Genomic DNA, 15,353 nt, shown 5'->3' with positions numbered 1-15,353 from the left:
CTTTGTAGGATTTGCTTGTTTACCTTTCTTTTATTTGGAAATACTTACAGATTAACAGGAAGTTGTTTTAAAGATATACAAAGAGCCTATGTAACCATCATTCTTCCTTTCCCAGTGCATTTTGGATAACTTGAGTACATGTCAACATCATTAAGTTGATATTGATGTAACCCACAGACTACGCAAATTTCAGTTATACTTCCACTTGTGTGTGCATGTAGTTCTGAGTAATTTTATCACACATGTAGTTTCATGTAACCACTACTACAATTGATATCCATAACTCTTCCATCACTACAAGTTTGCCTTACACTATACCTTTAGAATCTTCCCCTATCTCCTTCTGCTTCTATATCCTAACCCCAGGAACCACTAATCTGTTTTTCTTCCCTGTTACTACATTATTTCAATAACATTATGTGAGTAGGATCATATTGTGTATAGCCTTTTGAAATTGGCTTTTTCATGAAGCACGATTTCCCAGCAGCCTATCCAGTTTAGTGTGTGTATGAGTTGTTTGGTCCTATTTATTACTGAGTAGTATTCTGTGATATGGCTATTCCAGTTTCTTTAACCATTCATTTGTGGAAGGACATTTGGTTATTTCTATGGGCTATGTCAGTAATGCTGCTGTGAACATTTGATACAGGAAGTTTTCATTTCTCTAGGATAAAGCCCAAGAGTTCAGTAGCTAGGTCAGAAGTACATTTTTTGTTTGTTTTGAGACAAGGTCTGTGTAGTCCAGGCTGGCCTAAAACTTGCAATGACTCTCCTGCCTCAGCCTCCAAGTGCTGGGATTACAGGCATGTACCACCACACCCAGCTCGTAATTACATATTTAGGTTTAGAAGAGACTGCCAAACTATTTTCTAGAGGAGCTATATGATTTTTACATTCCCATCCACAGTGTATGGGTGATTCAGTTTTTCCCACATCCTTATCAATAAGATGTGTAGTGATAGCTCATTGTTATTTTAATTTTCAGTGCCTATAATTAATGGCTATAGTGAAATTACTAATGCCTAATGATACTGAGTATCTTTTCATGTGCTTATTTTCCATCTGTATTAACTTTTTGGAGAAATGTCTCCTTATATCTTTCACCCATTTTTCTTACTGTTAAGTTTTGAGGGTTCCTTATATAATCTAGATACTAGTCATTTGGCAGATAGTTTGCAAATATATTTCCTAGTCTGTAATTTGCTTTTTCATCTCTTATCTGTTTCCCTGTTATCCCTCTTCCCTTTGTGTGTGTGCATGCACAAAGTTCAGAGAATTGAATCCAGGGACTTGGCACTGAGCTGTATCTCCAGCCCTTTTTTTGAGACAGGGTCTTGCTAAATTGCCCAGGGTAGTCTTGAATTTGAGATCCTCCTGTCTCAGCCACCCAAAGTGCTAGGATTACAGGCATATACTACCACGCCCAGCTATGGATTGTGTTTTTGGCATTTAGTCTTCTTTAGAACTTTTCACTTAGTCATAGGTTCTGAAGATTTTCTTTCCCCTTCCCCTCAAGTTTTATGGCCTTATGTTTTATGTCTAAGTATTATCTGTTGTGAAAGGCTATCCTTCCTTCTCTGACCTAACATCAGGAAAAAGGATTCCTGCCACTTTCTTCTTTTTCAAAAATTGTTTTAGTGCCCGGGGATTTTAGCTCAGTAGTGCTGCCACCTGTCTTACAAGCACAAGGTCCTGAGTTCAATCCCTGGTACTTTAAAGGAAAAACAACAACAACAAAAAAAACCAAAATTGTTTTAGCTGTTCTAAATTTGTTGCCTTTCCATACAAACTTTAGAAGAAGTTTGTCTTTGTGTACAAAATCCTTAAGATTTTGATACCGTAGCAATTGGATTAAAACTGAAGATCTGTTTGGAGAGAATGGACATCTATCTCCACAGTTTTCAGTCTTCCAGTCCATGAACATGGTAAATCTCAGTTATCTAGGTTACTATTTTATAATTTTCAGCATAAAAGTCCTATATATGTTTTGTTAGACTTATACCTAAGTATTTCATTTTATTTTCTTTTTTTTTTTGGTACTGGGGATCGTACGTACTCCGGATCTTACGCTTGTGAGGTAGGCGGTCATTTTCTTTTATTGTAAGTGTGTTTTCAATTTTGGTTTCTGCATAGTTGTCATTATCTCAAGAGGTTTTTTTAATGCAGAACTGTGGTTGGAGTACTCTGAGGTTTTTGTATTCATAGGAAAAGAGAAAGGATCAGTTGGAAGATGTACCTTGAGCATCAAGCCTTTTAAAACTGGATATGGGAAAGATAAGAAAAAAATAAATAAAACAAGAGGTGAGGAGAAACAGATATGGCAACAATGTGGTCACAGGAACAGATGGAGTTGGATTAAAATCCTGCTCCCAGCACTAACTGACTTTGTGTTCTTGGGCAAGTCATTTAGTCTCTCTGAACCTGTTTCCTCAAATGTAAAAAAAAAGAGAGAGAATTATTGGGTGTGGTAGCGCAGGTTCAAGGCCAGCCTGAGCTACATAGTGAGTTTAAGACCAACCTGAACCATAGCAAAACCTTGTCTCAAAAAGAAAGAATTACCCTTCTGTGAAAATCTTTTACAAAACTTTAAGCTGTTATATATAAATGCTCTGCACCTAACATAGATTTCACTATATCTTAGCTATTACCTCTGGTTGCAGTGAATCATGTGGTGCATGGTTAGGATTCACAAATGAAAGAGATAAGTGTATCAGCTGTTTGGAACAGCATTTTTCAAAAACCTCTGCATTGTGCTAATTTTCTTTCTTTCTATTTATTTATTTATTTATTTTTCATGGTGATAATTTTCAAGGGTGTGAAATCTTGACACAGCTCTTGCCCTTAAGGGACTTAGCATGCTTTTGTTGGGGAAACACGCCATGCGCACACAAACACACACACATTTAAATATTTATATATCTTTTGGTTTTTTTCTATTCATTCATTCCAGAGCAAGGTATTGCTAGTTAAGTTCCAAATAACATGGAGCAGCCGTGCATCAGAGAACTTTCTCTTCCTGAATTTCGTTTGCTCTTTTGTACCTGCTCATCAGGTAGCTTCTGGATGTTGCTGATGAGAGAATGTATAAGAGTTGAAGGGGGCATGTACAGATTTAGAGGAAGGGAGTCATGTGGGAATATGTAATTAATTTATATACTTTCCCCAGTAAACCACCGATCCTTTTTATGATGTCATGAGGGATTCCTTAATTTTGCAGCTGCTTCCTGAATACGTCAGAGAGAAGCCTCTCACCCCACAGCCTGGAGCTGCACTCATACAAGAATTGGAAACAAATGAAGTGCTGAATATCTAATGGCTTCCACAGGGAGAGCCAGTTCAGACTTCCCAGGCCTTCTCCAGCAAGGTCTTCCTCAAATATTTCTGACCCCCTGCAGTGTCTTTGTTCTAGAAAGACAGTACTTGGCCTAGAGCCAAGTGGGTGGAGGTCTGGGGACTCCTATATACATGCTTCCTAGTCTCCAGGTGTTCTGCAACCCTGTTTCTCCCCTTTTCTAGATCTCTTTTGGTAGCTGTTACTCTTCTTGAGTCCTCATGATCTTCTGAATATGCCAAGAGTATCATTGAAGGTCCTTGACTGTTCTAGTTATCCCTTCCCTCATCCCTACAAACATAACCTCTATCTTCTCTTCATCCTCTTTCTGCAGCATTTTTCGTATTTGTATACTTATTTCCATTCCCTCTTCTACCACTCTTTTTTTGTTTGTTTGGGGTTTTTTTGGTACCGGGGATCGAACTCCGGTCCTTGTGCTTGCACAGCAGGCAGTGAAACCACTGAGCTAAATCCCCAGCCCTACCGCTCTTATAAGAAAAATGTTTTATTAAAAAAAAAGAAAGATGTTTTATTTATTTGACATTTTAACATTTGTGAAGTGTTCTTCATATAATTTCTCTTAATTAAAACAAGTTCACGCCCTCTTAGCTTTCCAACTGGCCTCCCTCCCTGTTACCTTTTTCCAGCTACCCTAATCTGTTTTAAATGTTTTAATTAGATTAATATCCATAAAGTACTGTTACTTCATTCAGAAACTTAAATGAGTGTCTCCTTACTATCTATTGAGTCAAGTTGAAGTTCCCTGTTCAGCTCTGAACACCTGGTACTTTGTGGTCTGCAGAATTACTGCTTTGTATGCATGCCCAGTGTTGTTGCATACAGTCCCTCCTGCATCTGCCAATTCTATCACTGTTCACTTCTTGCAGCCCAGCTCAGAAAAGTTCTCTTTCGTGAAACCTTCTCTGATAGACAGTACCTGAAGTGAATTCTTTTCCCCCTGGGGACAGAAAGCATCTTGCTCCTGTCTTCCTTATGGCATGTAATACATTATACATTCTCTTGAATTATATTTATTGGGTACATATATATTCTTCTGTTTTCCTTATTAGATTATTATCTTTTCAGGACAGGAGCCTATTTTCCTTTCTACTACAATTGGACATCAAAATAAGTGTTTTTGGAATTAATAGGAGAGGTCACTTGGTTAAGTTGGGATCCCCCCCCCCCCATCTCACCACATTTAGAAGAGCTCTAGAAGAAACCAGAATTTTACAATCCTGGAAAATCCAAAGGCTTCAGCAGGTATGGCAGTGAGAGTTCTTAAAGAGGAAATGTTACTTTCTACATTCCTCTATCTTGTCTTGGCTGTACTCTGTTCAGAGAGATAGCATGGTTTGCTTTGTACTCAGCCTTGCTGTTCCACCATTGTGCATGAATATTTTGCTTAGGTATAGTGGTGCTTCTAACGTATTCACTTAGCTCCTCAGGGAATAAAATGCTACCCCAAGGGCATGGACATCTCTGCTTCTGCTCTGAGATTTTTTTTCTTCTCTGGTTTCTGTACAGTGGGTACCTCCTTCACCTCCTTTTCCACCAGCATCTGCCATAGGGGACTCTGTGGCTCAAGCAGTAACAGCCAAGAGATGCTCTCATTGCCCACTTCCTGTAGACAAGGAGTTTTGGGTGCGGTGGTGAGGAACTGTGCCAGCCCTGCATCTGACTGGTGACTGACTCATTTGAAAAGCAGCCTTATGTCTGAAAGATAAGAGCCAACAGGTGGCCTCCAGGTGGTGTTGGTTTGGAAGTGACTGACCATTCATTTCCTGTCTTTGAGAGGAGATGGTGGGAAGGGAATTGGTGAGTAAGTGGTCTTGCCTGCATTTTTCTCCAGCTATTAGTGAAGCAGCCATGCAGATAGTTTTTTATGTTAGAATGGCTAGTAGACCCTGGTGTTCTCAGAATCCCTCCCATTGCTGTCAGGATACCAGAATTAATGTGTCATTCATCCCTGTCTTCCCTTCATTATTTTTCTCATCCTTTTGCCAGGGAGCTGGCTGTGTACATCAAGAGAACTCTACTAGTTCCATTGCTGCCAGATTTTTCTGTGACCATCTAAATACCATCCCACTGGCATGGATTTTTTCCAGATCTCTCGCAAAAAGTGGTACCCTGTCTCAGGAATTGATCAGAAGCAGTGGTTCTGAATCACTGTCCCTTGGCTGGGCTTAGAAGTCCAGGCAGGTAACCCTGCCTTCCTTCCCCTCCCCTCCTCCCTTTTTACCCCTCCTGCCTCACTCCCATTTCCTGCAGGAGGATGCTTTGCCATCCTGGAGCCATCATGCACAGCTTTGCTTTGGCAGCACCATTGCACACACACTGGTGGGAGAGGGGACGTGTTTATCACTTTTCCTGGAGATTATCTGTTTAAGCACTTCTCTGACAGTTACAATAACAAGGGCAGTGTGTTGTGTTTCCCAGCAGAAGGACACTTGCTGTTGAAAGATGTATAGCACTAATTAGAAATACATAACATCCGGCCACATGGCAGCCTTCTCCTGGCCGCTCCATTTCCTGATTTCATACAACTTTGACGACAGTTGGTTTATGTTTTCCATGAATATGTTCTCAGGAAAATGAGAAAGTCTCCCTGTTACATAGGAATGAGAATATTTCTGCTTGAGCAGGTATTTGGCCACAGAAGTACTGGGAGCTGTGGTCACTTGCCCACAGGCAAAACCAAGTTCCCTCAGGTGACTTTCTTAGTAAGAAATATTTCTGTCTGACTTCCTTAGCCAAAACCATCCGCTGAAACCCTTGAGCAAGCCTGCTTTTGGAAAGAAGGGGAAAGGCTATTTCACAATGTTAATGATTTCCTCAGCTCATGTCAGGCTCCTGCTATCTGACAAAAAGCCAGAGGAACCTAGGCAAATACCAAGGCAAACAATGCCTTTTCCTCCCCACCCCACATCATTTGTTGGCCTGGTCCAGCCCAACTCCAGGGTGTTCATCAGACTAGGGTCCGTTTCTTAAGTCTAGCCCCAAAGTGGATGGACTCCGGGAATCTAGGTCCTGTTTTCCCACTCATTTATATAAGGGTAAACATACTCAAGGAGAGGTATCTTATGGCCTATAGAAGCCTATGTGAGACTAAGAGCATGAGCGTCCTTTGGAGATACCAGCAGGTAACATGATATTTCATTTCATGCACTGGGTTCAAGTTGCCATGGTTGCTTGAGTAAATGATGATTTTTCTTCAGCCTATTGAAAGGCTCTCCAGTTGCAGAAACCATGATTTATTTGTAGCTATATTCTTTACAATATCTAGCACTCACAGATACTCAGTATACATTCTCATACCAACAAGTCATGGAGCAGAACAGGCCTTCTAGAAAGTGCTAACCATGAAGAGCAGTTATGAAGGTGGCTTCTAGTTGCTGCTCTTGCTACCCTACCTGGTACCATACCTTATAAGAGCCAACCTGAACTCCCCAGAGGCCTCAAATACCATTGCCCTTAAGCAGTTCATTCTCCCCCTTGAGCTTGAGCCCTAGTCCCTCATCTTGAACTCTGAGAGACAGTCTAGTCTGAGATTACTGTTTGTCATAAGAATAGAAACAGACTTGATGAGAGTAATTTCCCTCTGGCAGATCTTACTGTTATCCAGGCTGTTGAGAGTGTCTTGCCATATCCAATCTCTTGGAGCAAAGACATGCACCTCATCCCTTCTATCCTTCTGTGTGCAGGTAACTTCTGCCTAAGCTACCCAGTTGAATGAAGGGTCACTAATGTTTACTCAGCCTGTCAACTACCAGGATGTAGCCTCCACTCAGTATATCCCATCTTCCTCTTTCCTGGACTTAATTCCTTCATTCTAGGCTTTGCTGCTAATTAGAGGCTGGCTGCTAGCAGTGTTTGGCAGGGGTCTGGATCAAGCTGGAATGGAACGGACAGTAATGCTGCCTATGGCAGGGAGAAGGAGAGAAGTTGGCAAACTTAAGTGTCTTCCTTTCCCTGCTCGTATCCTCCTTCATTCTTGAATACTTGTTTTCTTTTTGTTTAGCAGAGGTTTATGGCCTTACCTGGAGAAGACTGAGTGTTGTGATCTATTCTAATTCATAAATTGTTAATCACTTCCTTACAGCCTACCACACTTGGAGAGTGAGAGGGTAACATTTTGTACCAGTGGGTATTTGGAAGGATGGCTAGAAAGCCACATGGAAGTATTGGTCCACATGTTGGGCCCTTTGGAGTAGCATTCTGTTCTTTAATTCCGGGACTTTGAAAGCAGTTTGGGGCAGGCTTTGTGTGCTCCAGTCATACAAAGACTGTTAGGAATAGCTGTGGTTGTATAGCATCTCCTGGAGTAACAACTTTAAGCCCTTTGACAAGACTAGCAGGCTGACAGAGAGAGGTTAAAATGCAGGCAGGGACTGAGATCAAAGCTGTGGCTAATTATACTTTTAACACTTGGAGATTCTGAGCTCTCCTATGTTACAGAGGGAATTAACAGATTAGCTGCTGCCAGAGCTAGTGAGCTGTGGCCTCTGTGTCTATCTCCTGTAGGTATTGGATGTCCCCTCTCCTGAGGCTGCAGGTTGAAGTGCTGCCTTCTCTTTTCACCAGATCCTCTCCAGTCTGTATGAAATGTTATTGAGGAGGGCACTGACAATGAGTAGATATAGAGATAGGAATATGAGAATGTGTTACCCAGCTCCCACCAAAGACTTGCTCTGCCTACCAACAGAATCACTCCTTTCAGTGAGTGACCTGCGGCCAGAAAGAAGTTAGCCAGGCTGAAAAGTAAGGGAAAGAGAGTGCTGGTATTAGGAACCAGATTTGTTTTTTAGCCATAGGAGAACATAAAAATAAAAGCACTGAATAAGTAAGTACATAATATGTGCCAAGCACTGTTATATGTAAAATTAACTCATTCAGTAAAAAATAGGTTCATTATGTCATGTGTATTGTCTTAGAAGGAGGAATATAGAGGAGGAAGACATGGAACCAGAAGTTGGTGATTTAGAAGATTTCCTCTTCTTCCTCCTCTTCCTCTTCCTCCTCTTCTTCCTCTTTCTCATCTTCTTCTTCTCCTTCTCTTCCTCTTCCTCTTCTCCCACTTTCTACTCTTTCTTCCTCCTCCAACTTTTTTCTAGAAGATAATTTTTAAATCTGGTGGTTGTGCTCCTGCTGGCTGTACATTAAAAGAGACCAGGCTCATGAGCTAAATTCTGGTTACTGTACCTTTACATTATCAGTAGCCAACTGAAGGCAGAGATCCTGCAGCTCCAGCTCACATTACCCACCTTGAATTAATGGGTCCTGGGAAGATATTCCAAAACTTACACAGGTGATGCTTATGGACATTGCCAAGTGCTTGTCCATATGCTGGGGATGCTGGTAAATACTTCACTTATATTATCTTCTTTTGCCTTGTAATCCCACTTTGAGAGAGGGAATATTACTACCCATAGTGAAATAAGGAAAAAGAAGTTTGGAAACATGGCCAGGAACCATCTGTCCTAAGGTACAGAAGTAGCCCTCAGCCTCCAGGTCACTGATCAGGGTTCCTTTGCCTCTCCACAGACTGCTTTTCAGAGGAGTGTCGCTCTGTGATCCAGGAGCAAGCTGCAGCCCTCGGCCTTGCCATGTTTTCTCTCCTGGTGCGGCGCTGCACCTGCCTACTTAAGGAGTCTGCCAAAGGTAAGCAAGAGGGGCTCTTAGCTGGCATGCTTTCCACCTGTTCAGCCTTGTCCAGGAGGAGCCTCAGAGTGCTGGGCTGCCTTCCTCTACTTTCCAGTCTTCTGCCTCCTGATATCCACCTCTTCCTTTGCCACCTTAACTACTCCCATCTTTGCAGTCTGATGATGTCTCAGGCCCTCTGAGAAGGAGGGATCAGTTCCCTCCATCTTTTCTCTTTTAGTAGCTAGGACCTGTACTTCAGAGCTGTTTGTTTGTTTGTTTGCCTTTTTTCCTTTTTTTTTGGTGGTACTTGATCATTTTGTTCATAATTGATGTTTTGTTTTATCGTCTTTATTTCTGTGTCCCTCTTCAATATCTGGTGGGTGCTCTAACCGATGTGGGTTAGCCATCTTGGGAGGCTCACTGCACCAGAGCAAGCACTATTTTTAGCCCTTGGGTTGAGGTTTTATATCATATCCTTTAAGATGCCCTTAGAATGCTAGCCTAATTGTTATAGCTGTGTAAGATAGGGCTGAAGGTCATACCATCTGCTTCTCTTCTATATCAGTACTGGTAAGTAGTGAGACCCCTCCATCACCCCAGCACACTAGCTTTGTGAATGCTTCCAGCCTCTGGGGCTTTTGTTCAGGGCCAGGGAGGAGCAACTTTTTATTTTGAAAACAGTTTCAGATTTACAGAATAATTGGGAGAATTATGCAAATAACTTTTATATACCCGTCATCTAAACTTTCCACAGTAGTTAACATTTTTCCGCATGGCTTTAAGTTCTCCCTTTACATACACACACACACACACACACACACACACACACACACACACACACACCGTTGTAGTCCTGAACCATTTAATTTTAAGTTGCAGACATGATACTCTTTAAAATACTTGACTCTGTTTTTTTTTTTTTTTTTGGTACCGGGGATTGAACTCGAGTCCTTACACTTGCGAGGCAGGCAGCGGAACCACTGAGCTAAATCCCTGGCCCTTGACTCTGTATTTTATAATGAGTTCATTCTCTTAATAATTATCAGAATTAGGAAATTAACATTGATATAGTACTATTATTGAATCTACAGGCAGTATTCAATTTGAATCAGTTATGTTGGCTGATTGATTGTACTGAGGATTGAACCCAGGGCTTTGCACTGAACTACATCCCCAGCCCCTTTTTACTTTTTCATTCTGAGACAGTCTTGCTAAGTTGTCCAGGTTGGGCTTGAATTTGCAGTCTTCTTGCCTCAGCCTCCCAGAGTGCTCAGATAACAGACATGCATTACTACACCTGGCTCTCATAAAAATCCTCGCCCACTCCTTCTGTGTAGTGCTGAGGATTGGACCCAAGGCCTCATGCATACTAGGCAAGCACTCTACTAGTGAGCTATACTTCCAGTCCTATCTAATAATATTCCTTATAAAAAACAAAAAAGCTTATTGTTTTTTTCTGCTCTAGGATCCAATTTAAGATCAGACATTGCATTTAGATGCCATATATCTTTAGTCTCCTTTAATCTGGAATGATTTCTCCATTTTTCTTTGTCCTTTACTACCTTGACATTTTTGAGAGTACAAGCTATTTATTTTGTAAAATGTTCCATAATTTGGGTTTCTCTGGTCTTCCTTTGTGATTTAATTTAGGCAGGAACTCTTGTCGAAGGACAGCTAAAAGGGTGGGCTATAGGCCAGAGTAGACACTTCAGCCAGGCTGCAGGTAAAGCAGAAATGCCATCTCCATGGGCAGACCCAGTGCACTGGTTCTCTCTTTGTCCTGCTTTTCAGAATCCTCTTAGTTGCTGGCACTTGTCCTCGCTTCTGGGCCCAGCTTTCCTGTGGACTTGGTCTCCCTTCCCTAAGAGCTTGCTGCCGTCCCAGCGCCCCAGGCCTCACTCGGGGGCCACAACAGACATAGGCCCAGTTCTCACCCTTTGCCTCTGCAGCTCAGCAGTCCTCTCCTGAGGACCAGGATGACCAAGATGACATCAGGGTGTCTTCCTTCATCCCAGACCTGAAGGAACTGCTCCCCAGTGTGAAAGTATGGTCAGACTGGATGCTCGGCTACCCGAACACCTGGAATCCTCCACCCACATCTCTGGATCTGCCCTCACAGTGAGTTGGCCTGCCTGTTTCAACCTTGGCCTATCTGTACTCCTGCAACTCCTTTCCCTATCCTGTTCTTCTCTTCCTCCTACCCACAGCCTACACATTTCCCTGTTCCCTCCTCATTTGAATTTAGGTTTTCCCTTCTTTGAACACCTTTGTCGTCTGATGTTTTACATTATTTTGGCCTACTTGCCAGTCCGATGCTCCTTGAGCTCTGTCTTTCCCTTTCTCTACAGTTTGCTGTCTGTTGTGTTCTTTGTCTTGTTCTTGCTGTTGTCATTCTTTGTTTATGTTCTTCATATTCACAACTCTGCAGCTGCCTCTGAAGTCTGGATGTTTGTCAATGAGCATGTGAGAGACTTTGTCTCTTTATCACCCTGTTAGTTTTTCTCTGTATCTCTCAGTGGTCTCACTTCTGCTTGTGCTATTTTCTGTAGTTGATCTCCTTGCCTCCTCTCATGACATTTAGTGTGTAAAAGGATGAGTGTGTGCACATCTCTCCTCATTCACTCATTCCCTATCTCCTTACTTGTCCCTGCCCCTGCCTCCTCCATCAGTCAGTGTTCATTAGGGAAGGATATGTTGGTCTAAAAGTTTGTGCATCTGCCTGGATGATCTATGTAGATCTGTTTGTATGACTTTTTTTGTTCTTAAGTGGTGGTAAATCATAACCAAATTTGCCATCCTATTTTTATGTTTATAATTCAGTGGCATAAATTACATACACAGTGTAGTGCAACCAGGTGTGGCTGTTTCTTGGTCTGGGTCTGGGTTGTGTCTGACCCTGTCTTTCTGGATCCATTGTCTGTGTGTGTCTGTGAGCCTTTGTGTCTTACTTTCTATCTGTGCTGAGTGTGAAGGTCTGTGTGTTTATATCTCTGCAGGATTCTCTATTCAGAGACCTTTCAGTGTGCCTGTCTATGGCTGTTTGTGTACAAGATGTGATCAGAATATATAGGGCTGGGATGTAGCTCAGCGGCCCAGCACCTGGCTGGCAAGTGCAAGGCCCTGAGCTCAATTCACAGTACCAAAAAAAAGATTATACAGTGAATGTTTAAATTTTTAAAAATTATATTACAAGAGAAGACATGTTGCCCTCAAAATATTCCCTCTCTCTTTGAACACAGCGCGTCATTCTTGCCACTTTATGAAGTAGTTCTAGAAGTCCTCCTTTGTCTTTCGAGTATCTTTAAGAGGTATGATAAAAAAAAAAGATACATTGAATCCTGCTACTGAGTCCCATCCAGCTGAAAGACAGGCTTGTGAAAACATTACAGTGGGTATTCACCTTATTCGCTGGATCTAGCACTGTGTGTGACCTTTGGTTCTTCCCCAAAGTCAAAACAACTATGAAAGGTAAAAGTTTTAAATCAATTCAGAATGTTGAGGCAGCCATGACAGTGCAATTAAAGATACTCACAAAAAGAGGACTTTATGTCTTTAGTGTTTAAAAAAAAAAATTCCCCTTATTTTCTGATCATGCCTCATGTATGTGTCCACGTAGTCCATCTGTAGCCACATGTTTTGTATCCATTTGTGGGGCTGGGGATTTAGCTCATTGGTTCCGCCGCCTGTCTTGTATCCATTTGTGTTACAGCCATATCTGGGTCTATGCCCATTTGCTTCTATGTCTTGTATATCTCTGTGTATTCTGTCTCTCTGTGAGATTCATGTCTCCCCATAGAGCTCTGTTTCAATGTCTGGGTCTATGTCAGTCTGTGTGTGTCTTTGATCCCATCCATGTCTATGTGTTGACTATTTCTTGTGAGAATGTAATATTTGAGTATGCTCCTGAGTGTTTGTGTCTGTATCCGTGTTTGTCAGTAATCATGTTGGTTCCTGTATGTGTTGGTTTGATTGTCTCTGTGTCAGTCTGGGTCTGTCTTCAAGGAGGATTCTGTGAATATGAGCTTGCCTGTCTGCCTGCCTGTGTTGTCTGCCTTCACTGGGTATTTGTTTGTCTATATCGGGGCTCAATAAACTATAGCCCACTAGCTAAGAATGGTATAAGTTTTTAAATGGTTTAGAAAGATCAAAAGAATACTATTCCATGACTTCTGAAAATTATACAAAAGTCAGATTTTAATGTCTGTAATGTTATATGGGAACACAGGCATGCTTATTTGTTTACAGTTGGTCTATGGCTGGTTTCACACTAGAATGGCAGAGTTGAGAAGTTGCCACAGAGACCATATGACCTTCAAAGCCTAAAATATTGACTCATCTATTAGTTACAGAAAAGGCTTGCTGACTTCTGATCGTGCATCCCATTTGCTCTGTGTGTTCAGTTTGTGCTATAGTGTCTATACATATGTGCACATAGGGTCTATCTCTGTTAACTGTGCTGACTATCCATCTCTCTTCCTCCTATTCCTTTTCTCTCATCTCTACCTCTCTGTCACTGCCTTTCTCCCCACCCTGCCCCTTCTGTTTCTCCTTTCTCTCTCTCTTCTTCCTGCACACATGCTCTGCTTTGTAGTCTTTGATAAATATGTCCACTGAAAGTTTCTTCAGGTTCAGTGTAGAGTGTACATGGTGTTTCAGAGCAAGCATTCATGCCCAATACCTCATCATTCATCTTGAAGGCGCTTCTCTGGAAGCAGGAAAATACTGGAAGATAAAGTGTGGAGACCTTGGTGCTGCTAGAGAGTGAGGAGGGGAGTTTTTCTGGTTTAGTGACCAACTGTGTATATCTCCTAGACTCATGAGTGATCCACAGAGGAAATGCTGCGGCAGAGATTTCTGGTCAGAGTTATTGATCTTTCTATGTGGGCTATGTAGTCTTGATTCTTCCCCCCTCTTCCACCCCAAGGGTTACTCTTAGACTGTTATTCCCACTCACACTGGTTCTAGCTCTATAACTGTGTGGACAGTGCCCACAGCTTTGGACAGTTGCATTCTTCCTGTGAGCCCCCTCTAGTTTTCCAAAATGCACTCCAAGCTGAGGCCTCATAAGGTGGGATTGAGTACTTGAGTTGGGCAACTGGAGCTATGCAGAGGAACTGAGAGACCTGCTGGCCAGGGGCCATTTGTTTCCCAGCAGTGATCTCCAAAGAGTTAGCATGTACAGCCTTAGGCTTTCCAAGTTATTAATCTGTAATATGGACTAGGCAGTTATAATTTTGGAAAGAAAATACTAGGAAGGGGTTCTGCTTTCCAAGTAGCTAAGACACTGCTTCTGAGTATGTGCAGGAGCCACTGAGTAGTCCCTCCTTCCTCTTAGGGATAGGGAAGCAGAACATCTATCCCTGGAGCTTGGCCCTTCTTGGGTCACCTCACCTCACAGCCACAGGTTCCTCAGATATGATCCACCCATATGCTGGGCCATCAGGTCTGTTAATTCTTCTGCAGCACTTCTCCCTTCATCTCTCCTCCCTTTCTTGCTCCTTTTGGCTTTTGGAAATGAAAAGCTGGAAATGGGAAGCTCACACAGGAAGTGCTGGGCCTCATTTGCTTGAGGTGCTGAGTCTGTTTTCCCTTTGGATGCTGCAGCAAATGGCTTGTTGCCAGCTCTGTGAGCTGCTGCCCATCTTTGGGCAAGGGCTCAATCTGCAGCTGGGCACGTGGTCCAAGCTACAGCCATCCCTAGCTGGGCTAAGAGGGGGTTGGGACACTTGAACATATTTGCTTTGTCTTTTCAGGCTTTTCTTCACAGGGAAAACAAACCTGACCCAATAATATATTGACTCTAATTGTCCAGTAAATTAGTTTGTGTGACCATAGATACCACTTACTCTCTTATGAATCCAGGCTGGACATAAGAAATCAGTGTGATCAAGAATTAGGTCCCCTGTTCTGGGGATTTAGCTCAGTGGTTTTGCCACATGCTGTGCAAGCGCAAGGACCCAAGTTCGATCCCCCGGTACCAAACAAACAAACAAAAAAAGAATTAGGTCCCCTTCTAGACTGTCTCTGCAGTCAGATCAGCAGCTGGCTGTCTCTGGAATGTAAGTTTAAGTATAAGGGAGGGGCTCTGCTGCCTCTGGGTGAGACCTCAAGGCATGGTTGTTTTTGTTTTTGTTTTTGGTACCTGGGATCCAACTGGGTCCTTGCGCTTTCAAGGCAGGCAGCAGAACCACTGAGCTAAATCCCCGGCAAGGCATGGTTTTTAAAAGAATATTGCCACTATTCAGCAGAACAAACCTAATCTGACTTCCACTGAAGGCAATCCCACTTCATAGCCTTCAAATCTGACCATTGGAAAAGTGGAATACACATTTTACCTTCCTGCTTTCTAGTTACTTGTATTATAACCAGCTCTCTATAT

The 15,353-nt window shown here is 42.3% G+C and overlaps 1 protein-coding gene across 10 annotated transcripts in view; it reads left to right on the top strand.

Moving 5' to 3' along the window:
* Smg6 (SMG6 nonsense mediated mRNA decay factor) overlaps nucleotides 1–15,353 on the top strand; it is a 239,868-nt gene that overhangs the window by 102,935 nt on the left and 121,580 nt on the right. For all 10 annotated transcript variants that reach the window (XR_002386908.2, XR_002386909.2, XR_002386910.2 and 7 more), the window contains 2 exons: nucleotides 8,876–8,992; nucleotides 10,924–11,092. Coding sequence is in view for 7 of the 10 variants with exons in the window: in XM_004857170.4 (XP_004857227.1) it covers nucleotides 8,876–8,992; nucleotides 10,924–11,092 (286 nt within the window). In the remaining 3 variants the exon portion in view is untranslated. The remainder of the gene's footprint in view (nucleotides 1–8,875; nucleotides 8,993–10,923; nucleotides 11,093–15,353) is intronic.

This window comes from Heterocephalus glaber, unplaced genomic scaffold (genome assembly GCF_053883595.1).
Source record: "Heterocephalus glaber isolate CG9 unplaced genomic scaffold, H.glaber_assembly_v1.0 deba00001564, whole genome shotgun sequence".
Classification (NCBI taxonomy): domain Eukaryota; kingdom Metazoa; phylum Chordata; class Mammalia; order Rodentia; family Bathyergidae; genus Heterocephalus; species Heterocephalus glaber.
The sequence above is the reverse complement of the archived record's forward strand: the minus strand, read 5'-3'. Positions and strand labels throughout refer to the sequence as shown.